This window comes from Cannabis sativa, chromosome 8, assembly GCF_029168945.1.
Source record: "Cannabis sativa cultivar Pink pepper isolate KNU-18-1 chromosome 8, ASM2916894v1, whole genome shotgun sequence".
In the NCBI taxonomy this organism is placed as follows: domain Eukaryota; kingdom Viridiplantae; phylum Streptophyta; class Magnoliopsida; order Rosales; family Cannabaceae; genus Cannabis; species Cannabis sativa.
The window spans coordinates 50459144-50479951 of NC_083608.1; the positions used below are offsets into that span (position 1 = coordinate 50459144).

The window sequence follows — 20808 nt, forward strand, 5'->3', positions numbered from 1 at the left end:
AAACATTATGGGGTCTAATTCAAAACAATGTCCTAAATACTGTATACATTTAAATTATATCCTAATGTCTTTTTATAGTAATTCTGTATATTCCATTTACTATAGAAGTTTTCAGGGAATTCATTAGAGGAATGTTTCCAATAAAAATAGTTTGTTCTTGCAAATTCCTACTGATTTTCCAAATTAAATCAACAGATACATATAATTCAGAAGAATATGTTTTAGAGTTTCTCTCTAACAATATGTGAGTGATTCATATACAACATCTCTTTCTTTTATCAATGGTTCTGCTAATAAAATTCAAAATTATATATAATTTTTTTTTTTTTTTTTTCAAATTGAGCTTGATAACTTTAATGATTCTCAAATATTGCATTCTTTTCACTTTAGTGTCTATTCAAAGTAATTTTGTTTATTTTAAATATTTTTTTAAAATGTATCTTATATTCCAAAAAAAATATAACTATTAGAAAAAAGACAATAGAATTATTAATAAGTGGCATGTAATACAATTTGAAATTATGAACTCATTTTTGTATTATATTTTAATAGAGCTAAGATGGGCATAGTATTGAGTGATCCATTTCTTGATGATTTTGATCTCAATCTTTCTTTGCTTCACTAACCAATCTGGATCACTTGTTTCTGATGGACGAATATCCAAACAATGAGACCCTGCAAAATAATAATAAAATTAAAAAAATTAACTCTTCTTATTAGAATTATATATATTAAACTAAATATAACTATATATATTTATATATAACAACGAGAGATGATACTGTCAACTTCTGTGTTGGAAACACACACTAGAATATTTTTTTTTTCATAGCGGTATTTGTTATACTCACAAGTCATAACATGTCGTAAATTAAAATATTATGAACTTTGTTTCCAGTATGGTAAATTATTCAAAAAAAAAATTCAAAAACTTACAAGAATAATATTGTAACTATAACGAATATTATTATTAAAAAAAATTTGATAAAAAAAATTTTGACATATAATTTCAGGCTCTGAGATTGATTAAGAAATTATTATTAACGCTCCTCTAAAATTATATATATTTGTAATATATTTTTTAGGAGTTAATTTGTACAAACCGTTGGTTGTTTTGATGGCCAAAATGCTGTCTGATATGTTCTCCAAGACCCTAATAATAAAAAATCAAATATTACATGTATTAAAAAAACGTTAAAAGAGATTAAACAAGCTTAATTAGTAGTAATTAATATATTATAATTAGTTGATAATTATATATATACATATTTTGATTTATTGTAAAAATACTTAAGTTTAATTTTTGACTGTAATAATATATTTAAGTTATAATTTTACTTTCTAAAACTCCGTAGGTACTTGATTATTAAGTGTCAAGTCATTATTTACGTGTCATTTTCTTATTAGTATATTTAAACTGATAATTTTAAAAAAAATATAAAAATTTAATGACATTAACCAATTAAGAATTACCATATGACAATTTACTTAACATTTAAAATTAAAATACCTACATAAATTTTAAACTTATAACTTAAATATAATAATCGTCAAAAATTAAATTTATATATTTATTTATAATTAGAAATTAATTAATATTTATATTATTGTATATATTTATAAATACACACGTACCCGCCACTGCTGTAAGGGTCTTTGAGTCCATTGGAGAATATTATGTTGCTACCAAAGCTCTTTAGTATTAGTTTTATATCCTGCATTATCATATAATTAAGTCTTATATATTAATATTTTCATGAAAATACTAAAATTTATATATTTTACTAATGTTATAATTATATGATTAATTGTGTTTAAGGGTCTCTAAGAAAAGACATAAATACTATAAAAAATACTAAATGACATCAATAGTGTGTATCATACATGGCTAATGGTTTGTTTTATAATGGAAACTAGGGAATGGTACCGCGCTTCGCGCGGTTTTTACAACAATTGAGAATTACATATATTAAAATCATTTTTTATTTATAGTAAACTTTGTATGTTTTATGATTTAAATTCATGGTTAATTTTATAGTTGTGGTGCAATTTAAATTATTATAAAAATAAATTTGTTAGCCTTCATCAAAAAAAAAAAAAAAATTGTTAGTATTTTTTTTCTCCTGATTTGAAAAAAAAAATTCTTTGAACTATTACTGATGTCAAATATTCTCGATACTGAGTTGTGATCTTTCTCTTACTTTCCGTCCTATATGGTTAATATAAAACCGATATGACACATTAAATCCTAGCATATTTTAGTTATATCAATGCAATGTGTAAAATAAATAAATATTTTGCCCTCTAATAGTTATAAAAAAAAAAAGAAAAGAATTGTTCTCTAAATTTATTAACTTTTAAAAATTATTTAAAATAATAAAACTCAATTATTTTTATGTGTATACATGTATAGTTAGAGCCAAAAAAATATGTATATATGTATTATATCTTAATAAATAAATTAATTATAATTTTTATTTTTAAAGCTATTATACATAACATAGTTAAAAATTATGAATTTATTATTATATTTTGAGCTGTATATTATGAGTTAATAGAAAAAGTATAGAATATGTGAAGATTAAAAAAGTCAACCCATCTATATTATATAAAAGTTTTGTTGATGATTAATATTTTTATAAGTTATATTTATATTATTGATTTTGCTCCTCATTAGTGTCAATATTATGAATTATAGATAAAAATGTTTATAAGTAATCAATTTTTCAGAGAAGATTTTTATCTATTAATTATGATATAGAGATTAAAAGCATAACTCATCAAAATTAGAAAAAATTCAAAATTTTATTAAAAAAAAAAAGAAAGAAAGAAAAATATAAAGTAAAAATGATAGGATGTCACATGATTTTGCTTAGTTTTTCTTTATTATCTATATATAGATAACCTCACTTTCCATTTTATAATAATAAAAATATCATGCAAGTTTTATATTTATTTAGTTAATAATAATGTTTTAAATACATTTATAATCTCAATGAATAATTTATATATTATGTAATTTTTCATTCACTCATATTTCTTATAATATCTTTATAATACATCTAAATTATAAATAAATAAATTTATATTTATGAAAGAATTTATGTGTTTTGACCAATTACTCTTTTGGGCTACATATATTCTACAATTGATTTTTCTTATAATAATTCTATTTTGGTCCATATATTTGATATGTATATATTTTTCTTTTTAAAAGATTTTATCAAACACCTAAATTGTATATAAATTTTTAAAAAACACATAAGAGAAACTCATTATAATTCTATTACTCTACAAATCAACACTATTTTTTTTTTAAATAAAACACCATATATCAAAATATAATATAATAAATTTATATATAAAATGATAATATAGATAGCAAAAAAGAATAAAAATAGAGATTAATATTTATATATATATATTTATATTGGTTGGCGATTTTAATTGTGAAGAATCATTATTCATACTTCTCTTCGAAACGTATAATAATATTTGTATGTATAAGGCAATCTCATTATAAATTTTTAAAAAACACATAAGACAATCTCATTATTTGTATATAAATTTTTAAAAAACACATAAGAGAAACTCATTATAATTCTATTACTCTACAAATCAACACTATTTTTTTTTTTTTAAATAAAACACCATATATCAAAATATAATATAATAAATTTATATATAAAATGATAATATAGATAGCAAAAAAGAATAAAAATAGAGATTAATATTTATATATATATATATATATATATTGGTTGGCGATTTTAATTGTGAAGAATCATTATTCATACTTCTCTTCGAAACGTATAATAATATTTGTATGTATAAGACAATCTCATATACGTGTATATATATTATGTCAAATACAAGAAAAATATTTACTTATTTTAAGAAGTTTAGATTAAAATTAATTATAAATAATAATGTGATTTTTTTCCACAAGTTATAAATATATAAAATTATAGTATAGAACATTATTCTATGAATCTAGAGTGGCAAAAAATAAGTTTGAGACGTGATTTACTTTTTTCTTTTTATTTTATGTTACTTATAATATTTATTTTTTTAAAATTTCAAATATATATAAATATAGATATAGATATTGTTAATTTTTTATATTGCTCTAAAACAATAAATGTGGGAGATGAAACACCTAAATATATTATTGTCAATAGTCTAATTCTCTCATTTATATTGTAAATGTTTTATTATATAATTGTTATTAAGATTACTATTAATATGATTTGAATTTTAGTAATAATACATAATAAAACTAAATTAATCCTAACATAACAAATGAAGAGTCTCAATTATATATTAAATTTGTCTCTTCAATTAATAAATTAATAATTATTATTATTATTATTATTATTATTATTATTATTATTTTGAAGGAAAATTAATAATTATTATTAGTTTATATTAAATTGAAAAAATTATAAAAACCCACAAAATTAAAATATTACAGTACTATAAAAATAAAATCGTCTCTTTTTATTTGAGGATTATATAGATAAAGATAGATAGATACATAAATATAGATATAAATTATATAGGAACACTTTTATAAAATTTATTTTTCAATTAGTAATTGAAAAAATATACTATATATAATTAATAATAATTTTAAGTTGAAATATTTGTTTTTATGATGAGAATAAATGGTCATGATTATATATCATGTACAAAAACTATATAATTTCTCATGCATAAAATACATAATTTTATAAATACATCATCATTATTTTTAATAATTAATATATAGAAATATATTACTAATTATTAATAAAAAATAGAATAAATATTTGTGTAACAAACTATTATTTACATCTGTAGTCTAATTTTAACATAATTTATAATATATAATAGATAATAACATTTGCATTGTCATCTAAAAAAGATAAAAAAGAAATATACTATTAACTTATATAAATTAACATTTTTAAGATATAAAATCTCATGATTAATATCTAATTATAAAATTTTAAAAAAATTACCGAATAAATAATGTGTTCTCTAACATAGGCACATAAATTTATGTCAAGGGTTCTTATAATACTATGATCAATCAAATTGTGAGACCAAAATTAATCAAGTGCAGATACACCATATTAAAAAATTAAAAGATTTCTCACATGTATTAAAAAGCATATTGTTACTTGTGTACATATTTTAAATTTTTTTTCTATGTTGTAAAAGTTCTACAATCTCTAAACTTCATAAAAGTTTCACGAAAGATATTAATAAAAGAAATTATAAATGCATTAATATAAAATTTAGAATTGTAGCAAGCAAAACTAATTGTTACTTTTTTATTCTAATCTTAATTCTCTAAAAAAAATATTTTACATAAAGTTCATAATAAAATTGAAAAATATTCATAACAATGAAAATTAAAATAAAATAATAATATTGATTCTTATTTATAATGCAATATATAATTTTATTTTTCTCATAGACACACTATAAATACTATTTAGAATGCTATAATGTTTAAAACTATAAATCAAAGATGAGATATCTTATTTATTAGAATAGAAAGAGATGAAACTATGAATAGATATAGAATTATCATTTTTTATTACTACTACTTAGAAAAAGAATATGATAAATACCTCAAATATCTGAAAGCAAATGAGAAGAGATGGTGATTATTTTTTTTTTTCCATAAAGAGGGTTATATATACATGATATTAGTCATCTACTAATATGAATTAACTTTTACATATTAATTATAGGAATATAAAAAGTTCTTTACAATAATTATAATAATAACAATAGTAATAATAATAATGAATGATAAAAAGTTATAAAATATGAAAAGTCACTATATACATGCTTTAATAATAATAATAATAGTATTAATAATATGTAACTTATGTTGTGTTTCCTTTAACAAAATGTGAAAGCTTTAGAAAATAGTAAAAATAGTTAGAAAAAAAGATAAGATGCCACCAAAAATCTTTTGTGCTTTCCTTTATTTTTATATATTGATGGTGAAATAATTATATAAATATAAATTAATTTAAAAAAAATAATATAAATATAAATAACATACATGGCCTCCATAGTAAGTAGTTGCCCAATGGGGACGAGGTGAAATTCCATAGTAGTCTTTACAATCATTGATGTAATCTTGTAGATCGAACGGCTGAGATTCAAACATCGTATTGTTCCCAATGCCTATTGGAAACACCATCTCACTACAAGTCTTTTACATATATCAATATCAATAATTATTTATTTTCTTACAAAAATATCATATATATATATTTACCACTTTTACTATACTATCAATGGGAACACAATCTTATTTCGATACGTGAATAAATTATAATCTCACAATATGTATATAATTGTAATGTAGGTGTATGTTTTTAAAAGAGATGTACTGATACATATTTTTTTACTTATTTTAGAAGATTTTTTTAGTGTATTTACTTTTTATATTCTTGTATAGTTATTTAAGATATTTTATAAAATTTTGAGAAATTTAAAATAGTTTATAATATAAAAATTAGTGTTCAAAATTCTATCTCACACGTGTATAAAATAAAATAGTCAAGCGTGCAATACACTGTTTGAACTCTGTTTTCGGTGTGTTAATTTTTTTTTGAATTTTTTAAAATTTTACAGGATGTCTTAAATTATATTTTGTTTCATAGGCTGAAATGCGTGTAACTATACGATAAAATTAAGTGAGGCTTGTGTAATTTATTTAGAATATAATTAATTAAGAGAGATTAATTAAAGTAATAAATAATACCTGCCAAGACCAACCCTCATCAGTTTCAGTAAGGTTTGTGGGTTTGTTAACATAGCAAGTGGTATTGGTATTGGAGAAGTAAGCTTTAAGACCTGAAAATATTTTGTCAAGAATGGTAGCATTGCTATTGCTATTACTATCAATTCCTCCACACACCATATTAACTGGATAGGTTGGTGGACTATTGTATTGTGCTGCACTTGTGTACACTCCTCCCAAATAGTTTTTCAACTTTGATGTTGACTCCAAAACCCTAATATATATATATATATATATATATATATTGATTAGTCTCATGCATATAATACTATATATTAATTTAGGTAAATTTAAAAGTTACTGATTGGAATTTTTATTATAATAATTCAGATTATCTATTTTTAAAACAGTACAAATTAAAACATTAAACTCAATTTTATCAAAATAAAATTTACTAATAACCTGATGTAAAAGTGTTAATGACGATTTTTTTTACATTAGTCATATACTAGAAATTAATTTTAGGGCCGTCTCAAGCTGATTGGGGATTTTCGGCCAAAAAGTCTAACTAGGCTTTATTGTGTAAAAAAATTCATGTTTTTATGTTATGCATACATAGTGGTAAAAATAATTTAAAAGATAATGTTTTGAAATGTAATTAAACTTTTTTGTTTTTGAATAAAATATCAAATGTACAATCTTAGAGGTATTTTTTTAGAAAATAGTTATATCTTTTAATAATAATACAAAATATAATATTTTAAAAAATATTTTGGTGTTGATTATAGAATTATATAATTAGTATTAATTAATGTGATAGATCATCATTAATTATTAATTAACATTAATATTATAGAGAAACTAATTGATTAATTAAAATAAATAAATAAATAAAAAATATATAAAATACCGGCAAGTGTTGAATTTTTTGCTAAGTATTGAAAGACCATCAACCATAGCTGCAACTTTATCAATTTCAGACCATGACTTCACTATAGTTTGGTAACAACTCTCACTAACTTCCTGCATACATATTTAAATATAAATATATATATGTTTGATATTTGAATAATAATAATTAAATTTAGGTAGAGAGTTAATTAATTACTCTAAAATCTTTAGAGACAATATCAAAATAGGCATTTTGTGGTGTGATATCATCAAAGTAAAGTATTGGAGCTGATGATGCCAATGCCGCATGGGCTATGTGTGGATACTTCAATCTAAACCATGATGCTAACACTGCAAATGCAAATGCAAATGCAAATTCTAATTAATTATTAATTAATTAGGAACATTATATATTAAAAATAATTAATTAATTAATTATTGTAATAATGGAATTAATGAATTACTTCCGCCGTAGGATGCACCGATGACGATGATGGGAGAATATTGAGCTTTGTATGTTTTCTTAATATGAAGAAGAATGTGAGCATAGTCAGCTAAGGCTTGAGCTGAGTTAAAATAACCCAAGCTACTTCCATTCTTTAATGCTTCTTCTCTTGATCCAAATGGAACTGATTTTCCATAATATCGATGCTATATCTATTCTATATAAAGTGTGCCTATATAACTAAAATTCTTGGTTTTTGAGAAATTTATGGGTGACTTTTAATTTTTATTTAATAAAATAATAAAATATTATTTATATATAATAAAATAATAATAAAACAAATTCCTTTAATATTTGAACTGATATTTGGGTGATTTTTAATTTTTATTTAATAAAATAATAAAATATTATTTATATATAATAAAATAATAATAAAACAAATTCTATTAATATTCGAACTGATATTTGATGCTAAATATTCAAGAATCACAACACATTTAAAAAAAACAACCCGGGATTTGATACTCTGAGACTCTCAATTAAAAAAAAAAAAAAGTAATATGCTCATCAAATTTTTATTTATTTTTAAACATGGTGAAAAAATAAATTATCTTTCATATTATTCAACAGAGTAAAACAAGTTTTATATTGGTTTACTATTCAACAACCTTGTCAAGAATTCTTGTAAGTTGTAACCACAAAATTGCCAGGTCAAACCAACACTTTCATTGCAATATTCACAGACTAACTACAAAATTATTTCATAGCATTTACAGAACCGCACACCCCCAATCATCTTTAATATGGACGTATCAGAAGCCAGATCATTAACCTAAATTGGTTAGTTCTATTATGTTTTGGAACAAATCGTCTATAATATAAAAAAACCCATCATACTTGTATCTTGAAACATTCTTCAGGAACCAAGATTTTAAAACACAATTGTTACCTCCTTAAGGTCAACCCACTCCCAAGTCTCATTTGTTGTATTTATATCATAGACCAAAGCATGCCGGCCCTGTAAATAATAAGAAAATCAAACGTGGTTTAAATCTCAAGGCAATAGAGCCTTTTCCGTTAAATCTCAAAGATACATAAATATACAAGATAAAAAAGCCAATCTAAGAAGTGGGTGCCACGTTAAAGCTAAGGAAACATTAAGCAACTGTTAGGCTTGTTTTACAATTTATGGTGTTTTAAAAGAACATATCAAAACAGAAACACATAAAATAACCTCCACATCATTTAATTTTTTTTAAGGTAGTGTTCAACTAGGAGATCTAACGAGTTTCGCCCCTTCGCTAATGGCTTCTAAGAGTTCAAATTCCAGTATTGTATAAATCTTAAATTTGTTCTATTTCTTATATTAAATGAAATTTTGCTACTTTTTTTTTTTAATTTACAACTTTATTGTTTATATATTATTAGGGACATTCATGGAAATTAGGGTTTCTTTGAAATATACAATTAATGAGCATTACTTTTTGATCATAGTGTGTTTTCCATGGCTGAAAACCTCAATAATCTCTATCATTTGATATCAAATAAAATAAAATTATCATGATGTATATATTATGGTTATTTAATGAGTAATTAGTGTGTTGAAATTGTCAAGCTGATATTTAGAATTGTTTATAATTGAATTGTTTCTTTGTCAAAATTAATACTAAGTATATTTATATGTTTATAAGTTTATCTATTTTCTCTTAGATCAATTATGCTCATATAGCAATAGAATCATACTCATATAGACATGTTATTTTCATTTTGTAATTTAGATCTTCTTAGTCATTATTTAGTTCACTTAAACCTTTTCCGATTATGCTAACTGAAGTTTTGTTTCTTTTAGGTATTTCATTACAAAGATCTGTATTACATGTATTGTTTATTTTCATAGGTGAATTTCTTTATTGGGAAACATATAGCGTGACAAATTATTGATCATATATTAAATAATTCTTTTTGATTAATGAGATTCATATATATAAATGTGTATATTGAATTCTTTATTCAAATAATTATTTTTGATTTTTACGTGATTATTTATTGTTCTTTATTCAAATAATCTCACCTAATAACTAATAATGTTTTTTCTTTAATTTTTTATTGTATCACTTTCAAATAACATAGAAAAAACTAGCATAAAATTTAATATACGTGCCTCGCACGTAGTTTTTGCTAGTATATATATATATATATATATATATAATAACACAACAAAAAAAGTGTTATTAATTAAAACATCTTTAATAATCTTATAACCATTTGTGTTATTAAAAGCTATTACAACGCTTTTTTTTTTTCTTTTAAGCCATATTGATATTTGATATAATAGCAAAATGTCTATTTATATCATATATATTCATGAAATAATTAATATTATGTATAATTCATAGTGAGTATTGCCTTGTAATTAGAGATTTTCCTCCCAATAAGTAGGTGCTTTAGAGATTTGCCTTGTAAGGTCCAAACAAAATCGAATAGATACATAGCCAAATTTACATAAAATATTTAAAATTAATTTTTTTTTACATTTTTACTTCTTTTTTTTTTTTCTTCAGAAAACAATAAAAAACCAATACTTCTTATTTTTCTAAAAAAAAGAATATAATTCACAAGAATGTAAAAAAAATTGTAAATTCGTAATATTATAAATTTTTTGTCATTTTTGAGTATCTTATTTTCATAAAAATGACAATTTATACATAAATATTTATAAAAATAGGGATAATTTTATAGATAAGTGGCATATAATTATGTCAAATTTGTGTATAAATTGTGTGTGCACATATAATTAATTTTTCTATAGATTTATATATATATATATATATATGTATAAATGTTAATGAGTTCATTTTAAATAAGGATCTAAGCACAAATCTAACTCGTTCGTCCTAACCCTAGGCATAGAGTGGCAAACAATCAAAAATTTGAGAAATACCATTACATGTCTTAGGTATATATAAATATTATGTTAGTTGATACCTCTATAAATACAATGAGAGCTTTAAAGTGAGGGGCATTCTCATTGATGAAGCCAATATCATTGATATCATAGTCAATAGATGCTTCAGCTCCAAGGTAAGCAAATATTGGAGCATTAGGGCCACCCCAATACTTTGAGTTCACCAAATATCTTTGTTCAAAAATTTGAGAAATACCATTACATGTCTTAGGTATATATAAATATTATGTTAGTTGATACCTCTATAAATACAATGAGAGCTTTAAAGTGAGGGGCATTCTCATTGATGAAGCCAATATCATTGATATCATAGTCAATAGATGCTTCAGCTCCAAGGTAAGCAAATATTGGAGCATTAGGGCCACCCCAATACTTTGAGTTCACCAAATATCTTTGTTGAAATATTGTGTAACTCTCTTCCCTATAGTTGAAATGATCCAATGTTTGGTTGTAGAAAAACGTTTCTAAATCCTTCGAAATCGAAACTTCCGGAAGGGTTTCGGGGTTGTGGAGGAACAACCTGTCTCTAGTGAGACCTAGTCTTGGAATTTTGTTGAACAACTTATTAGATTTTAATGAAGAAGAAGAAGAAGAAGTATTAGTAAGTATTATGATAATTAGTATATAAGAGACTAGTATTAGTAGTTTAGACATTTTATTTTCTGATAATTATAAGTAAGTAATTATTTCTGTTTATGTAGTGCATGTTGGTAGTGCATATATATATATATATATATATATTTTTAAAAATTAAATGTTACATATAAGACCAAAAAATATTTTTCTTTTTTAATGTTATACGTACGTGTGCTTAATTACTATTATTAATTATATATTAATTTGTTTCTTTCTTCATATTTTTTGATACTAGTCACGTAGAAAAGTAACAAGACTTCATTAATTTATATTACTATATATATTGAGTAGGAAAAGGACTAATTAATAATTGAATTGGTATTTATAAAATGGTTTGACAAATTGTAAGTCGGAGATAGAGAAAGAAACAAATTATAATTCATTAAAATATATTAATGAACTCAAATAAAAAAAAAAATCCTTGGCTTATGTAATTGAACATTTTCCTAAAACATATATATTCAACTTGTTATATATAGAGACTCCATATCATGTATATATAATTAATTAAAAAAAATTGTGGCAAAAACATATTAAAATGTGTAGTTTTCTTGCCGTCCTCCTTTGGCACATTTAATTTAAATTTGTATAATTAATTAATCTAAATTTGTTTAGACATTTTCCTGCAAACAAATTTTATGTATATATATCCTTGTTAATTATATGTGCCTTAACATTTATATATGATTGATTTGGCTTTTTGTCTCATGATCAAGTCAATGATAACTATTTAATTATATATATATATATGCTAAGTAGTAGTAAAATTGCATGCTTTCTTAAGAGTTGTTTGATGTGTTAGTTTTAGGTGCATTTTATAAAGTATTTTAGATCTGTGTTTTAGTTGATTATTATATTGTACAGAATTATGTTTGTTTTCTATACTTGTTTCAGGTTTAAATAATAAAATTTATAATATAAATTTATAATATAAGAATATAGATTGAAGTAGTTAATTTGCTATCACATGAAATTAGAATAGGAATCAAAATTGTATAAGGCCATATAAAATTGATACAGTTGAAATTAATTGTCCTAAACTCTAATCATTGTTATTTGCTTATTCTTTTATTGTTTTCAAATTAGTTTTTAATTTCAAATATTCTTTAAAAATTATTGTCACCAGATAGAATTAAGAATTTAATTATTTAGTACTTAATCGTAGTTCTTGTGGGCTCGACCTCATGTATACGTACACTTGTGTGATTAAAATTTTGCAACAGTTGTATAAAGTTGTTATTACCTAATTATTAATTTAAATAATAATAATAAAAATTAAATTTAATACAATTTGACGATATTTTTTAAATATATAAAAGTTAATCTAGTTTTAAATTTATTTATAAAAAATATCTACTTAATTTTATTAAATAATAAAATAAGTAATTACATTTATATATTTTAAACAATATAATTAATATATTTATTATACATTATGATTAATTAATTAAATTAACGTCTAATTCAAATTTAAATTAAGATTTATATTCAAAATAATGATTAATTAATTACCCATTGAGACGTCCATTTATATATATGTAACACTTCTTAATGGGTATTACTCTTAATGGTTATTAAAAAAAGAGTTTTTTTTTTTTTTCATTTTTACACTTCAAAGCAGTTTTTTTTTTTTTTTTTTTTTGTATTTTTACGGAATTCTATTTAGAAACTCCTATTACAACTACTGCTGCAACCTAAATTGTAACAAAAAATCGTATAGAAACCCCTATTGCAACTAGTGCTGCAACCATTTTAGAAACCCAAACCGTAAATTTGAAAAAAAAAAAAAAAGTTAAAAAACAGTATATATGGGGTAATTCCCCTTAAAAATATTTAATTATAAATATTAATTTTAGAAATATTAAACTATATATATTAAATTTTGATCAAATAACGAATAATAAAAAAAAATTTAGAGTTTCTATGTTTAATTTAATTAAGAAAAATATCAAAAAAAAAAATACACATTATATCAAAAATATATTTATATAAATAAGATTTAAGTCACACTCAATTTCTTTTTTATTTTTGCTAAATAACTTTTTTTTTAATTATTTTTTTTAATCAATAGAACAACCTAACTCATGCATTGTTATGAAACTAACTATAGTGTATATTATTGGTATAAAGTGTTGGAAAAGATACAAAAAACATATTAATATGGCCATTTGGTCAGCACTTGGATATATAAAAAATCTTCATATGATGATCATGATTCATTTCTGAAAAAATAAAAAATCATTTCAATACAGAGATATGAATATGATAATTACTAGTAATAATTAAGTTTTATATATATATATATATATATATCCATTTTTCTTTTAAAAAAATACATAAATATATATTTAAATATAATGGCCATTTTCAAGATCTTCATGATCATGATTCATGATGTTAAATATATATATATATATATATATATATATATATTCTTTATTTGAATGGCTAATATATGTTCAAATACTGTTAGTTTTTCCCAATAATCGATCGAGCTATATTCAAATTATTTCATCATGAAGTGAACTACGTACGTTTTAGTGGGATATAATTATGAAATTAGAATGATTATTTTAATTTTAAAAATAGTTTCTTAAAAATTGTTTGAGAAGAAGCTAGAAATCTTAATTAAGATTAATAGAAATTTAGTGGATAAGAATAGACCTCAAATCCTGTCACTCTCATTAATTTATGTCTCCAAAGAGTTATTGATTCAAAATAAGCATTTTATCAAATATATTATTTTTACTTCATATTCTATAACCAACATATGATATTAAGTTCTTATATAATAATAAATTAATTAAATAAGATATTAAAAATTGAAATTGATTTGTAGAATTTTATATTAAAAAAAAATTATTATAATGTAGGCAATAATTTAAATACAGTTATATACAAATAAATCTTTAGAAAATTATATGAAAACTATATACCGAGGTCGGTTATAGGGTGGGTATCACCCTTCACCCTGTCCTAAACCCACTTCGAGTATAAAAATTTGCCCCCACCCTGCCCCATTACCCACCAAAGTGGGATTACCCTGCCCCATTTAAGGTGGGTACCCGTTCTTGCAAGTCAAATTTTTGTCTCTAATCCTAACTTCTCCGAAAAAATAATATTTTTATTTTATGTAAAACTCTTAGAAAAGCTTTTTTAATTCTAAAAATATTATTTATATATGAGTGTACTTTTAATGAGTATTACTTATGAATGAGTAATATCAGAAAGTTTTGAATTTTTATGCTTAATTTTTCTTATCAGCTGAAAAAAAAAATACAAAAAAAGTTTTTTGGTAAAAAAAATAATTAAAAAAAAATGGAGTGACTACAATATTTTTTATATAAGCATATTTTTAATGTTGTGTAAAAAAATATTTTTTTTAAAACTTTTCTTTAATTAAATAATTAAATTAAGAATAGAAATTTAAATTTTTATTTATTATTCGTTATAACTTATCAGATTAAAATTTAATAGTTTAATAGTAACCATATGCATTGAAAAGTGTTCCATTAAAGTATATAATGAAAAATTATTTGTAATTATTATATATTTGAGTTTTAGATTAGAGTAATTTAATAAATATTAATACTAAAAGACTTAAGTCTTGAGCACCATACAAAATATATATATAAATATATTATAATTATATTATTTTTAATGATGTAAGATCAGCATAGTATTGAGTAATCCATTTAGTGATGATGTTGATTTCAATCTTCCTTTGCTCTACTAACCAATCTGGATCACTTGATTTTCTTCCAAGAATATCCAAGCAATGAGATCCTATATATATATAATTAATTAACATAATTAATTTTAAATATATGATCAAACAAATTAATATATATTATACTTTTTATATTTTTATGAAATAATGAAAATGTGATACTAACCGTTGGTTGTTTTGATGGCCAAAATGCTATCTGATATGTTTTCCAAAACCCTACATATTATTAGGATGAGATTATTATTTATTATAATTAAAAGTTATTAAATATAAATTAATAAATAATTATATATATAAATACATACCCTCCACTACTATAAGGGTCTCTGAGGCCATTGGAGAAAATTATGTTGCTGCCAAATCTATTTAGTATAAGCTTAATATCCTGAAATTAACCATTAATTAATTAATTATTGATGAATACTAATTAAGGATATTTAATTGGTGAAGTAATTATTATTATTATTATTATACTTACATGACCTCCATAGTATGAAGTGACCCAATGAGGACGAGGTGGGACCCCATAAGAGTCTTTGCAATCCTTAATGAAATCTTCTACTTTGAATGGGTAAGCTTCAAACATTGTATCATTCTCAATGCCTATGGGTATCACCATCTCACTACATGTCTATATAATAAATATATATATTAAATAAGGTAATGATATAGAATGTCTATATTAAAAATATATTATTACATGTATATATTTTGCAAGGTCGAATCTGGATTCGGGTCCTAGTTCGGGGTCTTAATTTGGGTCTGGGTCTAGATCTTGGTCTTGGTCTGGGTCGAGATCCAATTTTGGTTCCGAGTCTGGGTCTAGGGTCTAGGTTCAGATCTAGGGTTCGGGTTCGAGATTTGGGTCCAGGGTCCAAGGTCTAGGTCAGGATCGAGGTCTGGGTCCAAATCCCCAAGTCCAGGTCCAAGTCTCGATCCCGGTTTGGATTCAGGTCTAGGTCTAGGGTCGAGGCCGGGGCTGGGGTATGGGTCCGAGTCCCGATTTAAGTCTGGGTCCGGGGTTGAGGTTCGAGTCTGGATCTAGGGTCAGGGTCAGGGTCAGGATCCGAGGCCGAGGTTTGAATTTGAAGTTCGGGTCTAGGTCCCGGGTCGAGGTCAGGGTTCGGGTCCAAATCCGGGGTCCGAGCCCGCCTTAGCTTAGGCCCGATCCTATATAAATTACTGGTTCCTGTATTTTACAAAATGAAATAAATTGATGCACTGTGTTCAATTCCGGTCAACATAATTTTTAATATTGTGTTCAATCACGTACTGTTCGACTTAGCTAGATCACAGTCATCACAGATAAATTGTTTGACTAAGTTTGAGCTCAATCAAAGTATGATCATCAATTTTATCATTTTGACAAAATATAACAACTGATCACATATGTATTTTTCGGTAGCACAAGGGTTAAATTGGTAATTTCACACATATATATATATATAAATATATATTATACCTGCCATTTCCAACCCTGATCAGTTTCAGTAGGAATTTTTGGTGGATTGACATAACAAGTTTTGTTAGGATCATAAGCAGAAAGGCCTGAGAAGATCTTATCAAGTATGTCATCATCATTATGATGATTATGATCAATGGCTTCACATATTATATTCACTGGATATTTTGGTGGACTATTGTATTGTGCTGCTGTTGCATATATTGTCCCAAAATAATCCTTTAATTCTGAAGAATTCTTCAATGGACTACACAAAAATAATAATAATAATCATTAATTAATTAATATCAATCTTATAATTAAATACTATAATTACTTAATTTGTTTTGTCAAAAAAAAAAAAATACTTTATCTGTTGAAAGGAAGTAAACATTATTATTAGCATGTCCTTAGATATATATAATAGATATTTATAGGGAATTAACAAATTTCTTAAACTAATAATTATAATTAATATATAGTTTAAGTTGAATAATAATGTGGTAATTAATTAAAGGAATTGTACATGTCAAATGAAATTATTATTATTGAAAAAAATATATATAGTTAATTAAGATGACATTATTATTATTTAAATTAATAAATATTAGTAATATATATTTGATTATTAATTATTACCTGCAAGTTTTGAATTTGTTGGTAAGTATTGAAAGGCCATTAGGCAAAGCTGCAACTTTATCAATTTGGGACCATGACTTTAGTATGGTTTCATAGCAATTCTCACTAGCTTCCTACATACATAATTACATATAAATATATATATATATAATATAATAAAGAAAAAGTATATATAATTAATTATTATTATTATTATTACTCTGAAATCTTTAGTGACAATTGAGTAGTATCCATTTTGTGGTGTGATATCATCAAAGTAAAGTATTGGAGCTGATGATGCCAATGCTCCAAGTGCTATGTGTGGATACTTCAATCTAAACCATGATGCTAACACTGCATAAATCAATATTATTATCAGATTAATTATAAAAAAAATAAATATATAAAAAAAAGAAAAAATACTAACTTCCACCATATGATCCACCAATGACAATGATTGGAGAATTAGGAGCTTGATATGTTGATTTGATATGAAGAAGAATATTAGCATAATCAGTTAGGGCTTGAGCTGAGTTAAAGTAACCCAATGTGCTTGCATTGCTTAGTACTGCCTCTTCTCTTGATCCAAATGGTATTGATTTCCCATAATATCTATGCTGTTAATTATTAATATACAAAATTAATTATTAATTAATTGTCAAATTTTAATGTATATATAAGATATTATTATTATTATTATTATTATTATTAGTTTAAAGTTATTATATATCTATGTGTTATTATACAAATATGATATATATATCATGTAAGATATATATAGTAATTAAAATCATACACATGCAAATATGCATGTAAACTTGTGACTTTCGTTCTTTATGGTAATTTTAATAATAAAAATTAAAAAAGTTAACACAAGATTGAAAAGTATATGTATATATAGATCATACTATATATATTTAATGTATAAACTCACACGTGAACAATGAAATTACAGTTAAATATACAAAGAAAAAAAAACTCTTTAATTAATCATTATATTCTTCTTAATAATTTTTGAACAATTAGAATAAACTAAAGAATCAACACAGTCTTAATTAATGATTTAAAGATTTCTACAATAATTTAATTTGTTGGATCAACATATATATAATAACATAAAAATTGCTAAATATATAAAAATAAAACAAATATATAGAAAAATAAAAATTATAAATTAATTAATTGTTACCTCAATGAAAACTATGAGAGCTTTAAAGGAAGGAGCATTATCAGTGAGGAAGCCAATAGTTGGGATATCTTGATCAATAGGCTCTTCAGCTCCAAGATAAGCAAATATTGGACCTAATTTATTATTGTTATTCCAAAATTTGGAATTCACCAAATACCTTTGTTCAAAAGTTGAGTAACTTTCTGGCCTATAATTGAAATGATCCAATGTTTGGTTGTAGAAAAACGTTTCAAAATCATCGAAAATTGAAGCCCCCGAAATTAGGGTTTCGGGGTTGTGGAGGAACAACCTATCTCCGGTGGGACTTAGTCTCGGAATTTTTGTGAAGAAATTATTGTTTTTTAGAGAAGAATTTGAAGAAGAAGAAGCAATAATATTATTATTGGTAAGTATATTATAAGAGAGTAATAGTAATAGTATTTTAGACCTTGAAATGTTGGAGAACTTCATGATATGATTTTTGGTATTGATATTTTGGTACAGTAATAATAGTTTATATATATAATTTATATTGGGAAGAAAGGTAGGAATAATTCTCTTGCCGGCCATTTAATTTTTAGATAATAATTTTATATTACTAGTTATGAGAAGAAATTTGTAGAAAAAAGATAAGTACTTTTCATGCATGGAAAATAAAAATATTATTTCTTATATATATATGAAATGAATAATATATTGTTTTGTAGATATAAATTATGTGATTAGTTATTGGTCAGCAATCCACATTTTAAATAGACATCTCAAAAAAAAAAATGAGGACGATATGAAAGAAAGTTGTGGAAATGGAATGTTGTAGAATAATATTCATAGATAAATAAATAAATAATTATAATATATATATATAAGATAGAAGAGTGATTCTACAATGCACCTCATTAAAATGGATGTATTAGTGCAATCTTTAACGGTTTCGGCATCTAAAAAAACTTTTTGGTTTAATTTTTTTTATAATCGTGTATGCTATAATTATTTAAGATATTTCGCAAAATTTTGAGAAATTTAAAATAATTTAGAATTCAATATTCAAACTATCTATTTCACACACATAAACTAAAAAAGTTACGATTCTTTAAACACTATTTTTGATGTATAATTTTTTATTTTTTTTTTTGAATATTTCTTAAAATTTTACAAAATATTTTAAATAACTATAATATATATAATCATAAAAATAAATTCAGACTAAATTCTTTTTAATTATCAAAACAAATAAAAATACATCACTACTTGCTAAAAAAAAATACATCACTACACCCCAAAAATACATTATATAATTTCCTAAGAAAAATACACATAACAATAATTATTACTAGTCCACTATCTTGGCATTCTAATAATGCGCTATAGCCACACATAAATATTGTAATAATAACTTCATTTTCTTTTTTCTCTTTTAAAGAAGGAAACTTTGTTTTCCTGTCAAAATTCTCACGCTTACAATGTACTACTTTCTCAAAGAAAAACAATCATACTAAATTACTAATTCTTGAATGGATTATACGCGACTTGAAATCTGCACAAAACTAACGAGATTAAGTTTAGTTTAAATAAGTTTTAGATTATTTTTGAGTTGATTAGTCTAACTCGTTTATGAATGAGTTGTACTATTCAAGTTTATAAACAAGTTACAAAGATTATATTGTATCGTTTTATTTTTTAACATGATTATTTAGTATATTAGAAGAAAATATATATATAATTGGAAGCATAACCAATATATGCAAGTTAGGCTCGTACCTAGAGCTCACATTTTTTGAAACCTAAAATAAAAAATAAAAGGCTTCATTAGAAGTAAAATTAAATATATTATAAATAATAAATGTTTACAACTTGATTAATTGGATTAATTGGAGTATATATCACGTCACACAATAGTATAAATTGGAGTCCTATAATACTTTTTTTAAAAAATATTTTTATATATCCTTAGACCCATATATTCTCAAATCAGTCCTAATTGGGAGAAGGAAGCAATATATAAATATCTATTTAATAGATAATGACATTCAACCATATAATATATCGGTAATAATTATTTGATTAATAATTCCAATTTGAAATCTTCAAAACACTTAAGTGTTGCATTTATGTTATTTGGTGGTCCAAAATAAATGGAGAATGATCATATATACACTACAATAA

At 23.2% G+C, this 20808-nt stretch overlaps 2 protein-coding genes across 3 annotated transcripts; both read right to left on the reverse strand.

The window, feature by feature from the left end:
• Positions 1 to 538: 538 nt before the first annotated feature.
• LOC115700428 (uncharacterized) lies at positions 539 to 11706 on the reverse strand. The gene is made up of 9 exons (XM_061103484.1): positions 11293 to 11706; positions 8107 to 8293; positions 7860 to 7993; positions 7662 to 7774; positions 6773 to 7025; positions 6065 to 6217; positions 1636 to 1715; positions 1104 to 1153; positions 539 to 675 (listed from the first exon to the last, which is right to left on the reverse strand). The coding sequence occupies exons 1-9, from the start codon at positions 11704 to 11706 to the stop codon at positions 539 to 541; spliced, it is 1521 nt and encodes a 506-aa protein (XP_060959467.1).
• Positions 11707 to 15210: 3504 nt separating this feature from the next.
• On the reverse strand, positions 15211 to 19288 carry LOC115698709 (uncharacterized). Of its 2 annotated transcripts, XM_030625855.2 has the most exons (9): positions 18667 to 19288; positions 17905 to 18094; positions 17698 to 17831; positions 17499 to 17611; positions 16881 to 17127; positions 15897 to 16049; positions 15724 to 15803; positions 15585 to 15634; positions 15211 to 15474 (listed from the first exon to the last, which is right to left on the reverse strand). In XM_030625855.2, exons 1-9 carry the CDS (start codon positions 19213 to 19215, stop codon positions 15335 to 15337), a joined length of 1656 nt encoding a protein of 551 aa, XP_030481715.2. In that variant the 5' UTR covers positions 19216 to 19288; the 3' UTR covers positions 15211 to 15334. The 2 variants fall into 2 exon arrangements, with proteins under 2 accessions (XP_030481715.2, XP_060958225.1); XM_061102242.1 differs by lacking the exon at positions 15211 to 15474 and having other exon boundaries at positions 15580 to 15634.
• Positions 19289 to 20808: the final 1520 nt, after the last annotated feature.

Excerpts from the sequence above, each read along its gene's own strand:
- LOC115700428 (XM_061103484.1), bottom strand. The coding sequence starts at position 11,706 with ATGTCTAAACTACTAATACTAGTCTCTTATATACTAATTATCATAATA. Across the intron at positions 6,218-6,772 it reads ATGAGGGTTGGTCTTGGCAG|ACTTGTAGTGAGATGGTGTT; the intron begins GTATTATTTATT and ends TATATGTAAAAG. Across the intron at positions 1,716-6,064 it reads CTACTTACTATGGAGGCCAT|GATATAAAACTAATACTAAA; the intron begins GTATGTTATTTA and ends ATGATAATGCAG.
- LOC115698709 (XM_030625855.2), bottom strand. The coding sequence starts at position 19,215 with ATGGCCGGCAAGAGAATTATTCCTACCTTTCTTCCCAATATAAATTAT. Across the intron at positions 17,832-17,904 it reads TGGTGGATCATATGGTGGAA|TGTTAGCATCATGGTTTAGA; the intron begins GTTAGTATTTTT and ends TGATTTATGCAG. Across the intron at positions 15,635-15,723 it reads GACCCTTATAGTAGTGGAGG|GGTTTTGGAAAACATATCAG; the intron begins GTATGTATTTAT and ends AATAATATGTAG.